General features: G+C 26.2%; 2 protein-coding genes across 2 annotated transcripts; both read right to left on the bottom strand.

The window, feature by feature from the left end:
- Nucleotides 1-1,147: 1,147 nt before the first annotated feature.
- Nucleotides 1,148-2,536, bottom strand: LOC128961962 (39S ribosomal protein L2, mitochondrial-like). The gene is made up of 2 exons (XM_054308306.1): nucleotides 1,964-2,536; nucleotides 1,148-1,903 (listed from the first exon to the last, which is right to left on the bottom strand). The coding sequence occupies exons 1-2, from the start codon at nucleotides 2,403-2,405 to the stop codon at nucleotides 1,383-1,385; spliced, it is 963 nt and encodes a 320-aa protein (XP_054164281.1). The 5' UTR covers nucleotides 2,406-2,536; the 3' UTR covers nucleotides 1,148-1,382.
- Nucleotides 2,537-2,911: 375 nt separating this feature from the next.
- Nucleotides 2,912-4,122, bottom strand: LOC128961150 (nucleolin-like). The gene is made up of 2 exons (XM_054307355.1): nucleotides 3,724-4,122; nucleotides 2,912-3,659 (listed from the first exon to the last, which is right to left on the bottom strand). Exons 1-2 carry the CDS (start codon nucleotides 3,919-3,921, stop codon nucleotides 2,952-2,954), a joined length of 906 nt encoding a protein of 301 aa, XP_054163330.1. The 5' UTR covers nucleotides 3,922-4,122; the 3' UTR covers nucleotides 2,912-2,951.
- Between the last annotated feature and the right edge of the window lie 1,778 nt (nucleotides 4,123-5,900).

Genomic DNA, 5,900 nt, shown 5'->3' with positions numbered 1-5,900 from the left:
TGTATAAATTTATTCTTATATTGTGTGTCTATACTTAAAAATAACAAACAATTTTAACAATTTATAAACAATTCAACTGAAAATAAAAGAAATAACGCTTATTATAGAGTACTTAACCTCATTATAAAAGTATTACAATTTTGATGAACTTTTTTCACAGAGAAAAAAATTAAAAACTAGTATTAAAATTTATAATAACTTTTTTTACCGGTAATTATATTTTTAGTTAATATTTTTTATTGTTATAAATCACAAAATTGTTCACTCTCTATAATCAATTTAATCAATTAATCATTTTTTGTCAATCAATAAAAAAGTAAAAACAGGAAAATTCCCAAAATTTTAGCCAACTTTCACTACACAACAAAAAAGATTTTTCAATTATGAATTATATCATTTTCTTGCGGATAAATACTATTAATAAAAATATTTTGTCATTTATTACTTGTTTTGACTTCCAAGGAGTCCATCCCTTACTGCCGGTTAAGTCATTCATTCATATGTACTGTCCATTGGTTTAAGCATTTATGACAACCAAAAACACATTGCACTGTATTTTTCGGCTAACAATTAATTACACAGCAAATGACAGTTCAGTTTAAATGACTTACAAAATGCAATATCTCTTTCAAACAATAAGAGAAAAATTCAATTAATTTTATACTCAAACTAAAAATAAAGATTTAATTATAAATGAATCTAATTATATCTAAAATTCATTACTTATACTATTGAGATTTGACTTCATTTGATACTAAATAAACTGAATTAAAAATTTACAGTATCTTTGCTTAAAACAAGTCATTAAATTATATGACATTTGATTGTAGAGATTAATGATTTAAAAATCTGTATTTATTAGTGTAATGAGTGTCAAAATATATTAAATTAAAAATGTTTTTCAACTAAGTTTTATTTATATCTATATATAATTATGTAGAAATATTTAATAAACTTTTTAAGTATAAAAAAATAAATAAGTTTATGTTAGTAAAACAATGTTATTTATTTTATATTTATTATCTAATAAAATAAATTTTTTAAATAATCCAAATGAAAACTACATGTACTCAGTATTGCTAATGAATTACAAATTTGTTAAAATTGATTATTTTTTGGCATCAAATAAAATTCAAATAAACATCACTATAAATGACGACAAGTGATCACTAATTGTAACTTAATTTTGATTCAATTATCACTTATCGCAAAAAATCATTTATTAAACCACTTGTTTAACGTTTTGCTAAATTACTTAAAGTAATACAATAAACATTGTTTGTCAGCACATATGCGATATCTACAGTCTTTCGTCAAAAATATATAATGCAATCAATTATTAAATAAATTTTATTAACTAATAGAAAATGTCTACAAAATGTTTAACTAAACGGTTGGATCTCATAAACTTCGGGTTCCCTTTTGGGCGCCAGAGCTGAGTCAATCATAAAGTCTTGTAAAGGCTTTGGCGGCCGATTCTTGCGACCACAATAGCCGTCTTTCCTATGCCAGGCACCCGATCGCGGTCTATAACCCAACCATCGACTCCTCTGTGGACACATCCGGTTAATTGTGTGATGATATGGATTAGACATCCGTCCGATGGTAACCATACATCGTTCGTCAATACAGATCTCACGCTCAGGAAGTCTTAACTTTAAATAATTCTTTTTACCGACTCGTCTAACAATTTCAGCAAAATTTCCGGCGCCCCGAACCAATGTCCCGCCCTCTCCGGGTCGTACTTCAACGTTGTTCACTTTTGTTCCGATGGGAAGGGCGCCCACCGGATGATTATCACCCTCTTTAGGTCGAATAGGATTACGCGGAATATCCGAATAAGTGGTCACAATGTCTCCCACTTGCATCGTCTCTGTGGCCGTAATCCATCGGATCTTATCGCCTGTAAAAGTCAAATATGATATATTGCCGGACAAATCATATAAAAACACATCAGTCATACCTCCGGCCACAAGAGCTAACTTCGTGGTCCTTAACGGATCGTATCTGATTTGAAACACTTTCTCTCTGAATGGTATACCGTCGGGATTGACCTCATTCTTGTAGTCAATCCAACGGAAGTACTTCTTGTTTCCGCCGCCTCTTGTCTTGACAACTACACGACCAGTTTGTGGGTCTCTTCCGCCCAATTTCTCAATCTTAAGCGGGTATACGGTATAATTGCCGTCGAGTGGATAGATTGGACGCCACGCATACTTGTGTGGTACGGGAACTGGTTTGCCGGGCAATGGTTTCCGCGGATGACCGCGAATACGCGGGTGGACTGGTTTGAAGCGGACAGACATGTATTGGTTGAGTGCATTGATTGGCCTTAAAAAGACCGACCGATTTATGTCTTGAGTGGCCATCAATGCCATCGACAGCAATGGTTTCAATGAATTCATCACTTTTTATGACATCAAACACTTATCAATCAATTATTTATTAATTGTTTAATTCAATTGTAATCTAAAATATATTTATTTTATTAATTTATTAATTCATTACATGTTTTGTATTCAATTTAATGCATCAAAAACTGTAAACAATTTTATAACATCAGTATATATTATATAACGAAATTTTAGTCCCATTTCTATGTTTTTGATTAAATATAATAATCATAGTTTACTAATATGTAAAAAGGTCTAACATCACAAACAATTCATGTATTAGATCATTGTTTGCCATCTATTGACAGCAAATTACAATATTATTATAACTTTTTATTAAATTTTTAATTTACAGTAAATTACGATTTATATACCGTTAGTATACTGTATAATAAATACAGTTTATATACAAAATATAATTGTAATAAAAATGGTTTTATTATTAATATAAATTTATAATAAAATATAATTTATGACATAAAAACTTTATAAATAGGAATATGTGATAAATACTTTCAAAATTTATTTTTAAAAAGCAATTAAAATAAAATTATTAAATCACTTTTTGAGTGTCTTTTTACTATTTTTAACATTTTTAGTGATCTTTGCTTTTTGCCGAAAGTCCTGTTCCTCCTCTGATTCCGAGATAAAGGCAGACAATTCATCATTTTTATTGTTGTCATCATTACTGCAAACACTTTCCTCGTCTACAGATTCTTCCTCTTCTCCATCACTCTCTTCTTTTTCATTTTCTTCTTCATCCTCGTCATTATCATCTTCTTCGGCATCTTCTTCGGCATCTTCTTCGGTATCTTCTTCGGTATCTTCTTCGGTATCTTCTTCTTCATCATATTCATCAACAGTTTTATCTTTTTGATCCGATCTTCTAATCTCATCCATAGTACTATTAAAGCTTTGATTTTCAGAAAGCACTTGTGGTGCCGGCGCCGCCTTGTTTTGCTGAGGCAGGTGTGCAGCTCGTGGTACTGCCACTTGTGTTGGCCTTTTAGGGATCGCACTCTTATTTATCACTTTCTTTGAGATCACAGGTTTGCGTGATTCCCGATGATTGCGATTATATTCTAAGACTTTGAATAGATTTTCCATATCATCTAAATTTTTGAGAAGTCCTCTGTCATGGATGTCCTCAACATATTTATCAAAGACTTGTTTATCATTTTCATAGACATTCATCTCTTTGTTGTGTCGAATGACATCTTCTTTAGCCATTTTATCGTACTTTTCTTTTTCTTTTACCGACACTTCCTATCATAATATTAAATAAATATCTTAATTGTGTTAATTAAGATGGGATCAGTTGAGACAATACCTTCCATCGTTTGTTTGCCAATTGGGTCTTCTGTTTGAGAGATAACTTGAGTCCATCTTTACTTTTATTTGTCGCAAAATAATTGATTTTAAAGAATTGATAAGAATTTCGTTTGCCTTTTGGTCGCTTAGGTTTTGGCACCACTTCAAGGGTCATATCATTGAACCGATTGACCATATCTTCAATATTTTCAGACATTTTTATCTTATTATTATTATAATACAAGTGATGGTTAAATATCGAGATATTAATTAATTGTAATGTTGTAAATGTAATGACAAAAATCTTTTTGAATATAATCTATGGTTTTAGATAATAGTGAATAAATTTTTTAATTAATGATATATTATTTTTGCGCATTTAATCGTAGTTTTCTATATTATATTTTCAGACCAATAAAGATCACAATAAAAATGAAATTTTTTTTCAGAAACGTTTAGATTAACAAAATATATAATACAAGTGCATTAGAAATAAATGTTTGGATAATATACATATACTGTAAGTTGGAAAATTTCCATATTAATTAATTTCAACTTTATTATAAATATTGTAGATTTTTGTTTTAATGTATTTTGATTTAGTTAAATACTGTACAAGTATTTTATTTTTTTTTGTTAAAAAAATTCAACTTAAGTATAATTATGGGAACATGGAATTTAGGGATACTATTAATATACAGTATTGAACCATAATTATAAATTATAATTATAAATACTAGTATATGAAAAATTGTTTTATCACTTGTATGTCAAACTAATATCATTTCTAAAGGTAAACTTTTTTTTGTGTTCAAATGATTAAAACATTTGCGATGAAATGTTGATTGCAATCCAATATCTATCGACTTGCAGTTGCAGTACTAATAAATCATAACATAGCATATCTTATGCTATAATACTATAGTAGTCCTTATAATTCAAGATAAAAAATATTTTTTATTTACTGATAATTTTTTTGTTTATTTGCTAAACCTTAATTTATATTTCAATTATTTTAAAAGTAAATTATATTTTTTATATTTATTTTTAAAGCATTTACTTAATTAAATGAAATTTCATATTATATTTTATATTAATACAGTAAGATAAATTCTAAAACATATACAATAGTTATACTATAATAGCATAAATTCATTATAATAATTAAATCAATAAAAACTATATTTTTGCATTTAATATATCTGAAATATAAATGCATATATTATTAATTTTTATTACTATTTCGCATACAATTAATTGCAAATTTTTTTATTTAAGACCACATTTTGCTGATAATGTATTAGTGTGTTTGTAATACTAGATTAAAGAGTATACCCTATCCTTAATATAATAAAAATTGTGAACTAAATTACACAAAAAGTTTGTTGTGTTAAGCATTTAAATTATCATTTATTTACTATAGACATATGATTGCTGGCATATAAATTATTATTTAAGTCATCTAGTTAATATATTTTATTGCTATTGATATAATTACTGTATATTTTAGATGTAATAAAAATTTTCATTAATAGTTAAACCACTTTATTACAGGTCAATGTATTTATGACAATAAACGAATGTGTAGTGTATAATAAAAAATAGTTAATATAATATCTGATGTATCAAATGGTTAAAAGTCATTTTGAATTTAATATGAATTTATTAAATTTTTTGTTGTAATTTTTTTAGAAAGTTTCTTTATTCAATGCTAATTTTGCTCAAAAACTTTTAAAATTAAATAAATTTTATTATATATATATTTGAATTTAATACTAATCTAAAATAGTGTTTAATAAAAGATTTGGCATCTGTTACAAAAAATATTTATATTGAAATTATGTGAATTTAAAGATATTTTTATGTATTTTTATAAATAGCTTAAATTGAATTATATTTTTAAATAAATCGATGAAATTTAACATTAAAATATTTATGTTTTGAAAATTTCAAAACTATTCTATAAACATTTTTAAAAAAAAGTATCTTTAATAAATAAAATTCAAATGTATATACAGTAGTATTCAATATAAATGTTAGTCATCTTAAAATATTTATGCAATTTGTAATATTTAGAAATAGTTTTGGAAATTTTTTACAATTCATTTTATTATATAGGAATAAATAATATAAAAATATAAAATTCTGGTTAATAATTTTATATTTATAAAATTTACTTTAATATAAGTATACAGT

This window comes from Oppia nitens, unplaced genomic scaffold (assembly GCF_028296485.1).
Source record: "Oppia nitens isolate AA-2021 unplaced genomic scaffold, nextdenovo-longstitch-racon4-pilon3 scaffold5_pilon_pilon_pilon, whole genome shotgun sequence".
In the NCBI taxonomy this organism is placed as follows: Eukaryota; Metazoa; Arthropoda; class Arachnida; order Sarcoptiformes; family Oppiidae; genus Oppia; species Oppia nitens.
This window is presented reverse-complemented; position numbering and strand designations above follow the sequence as displayed.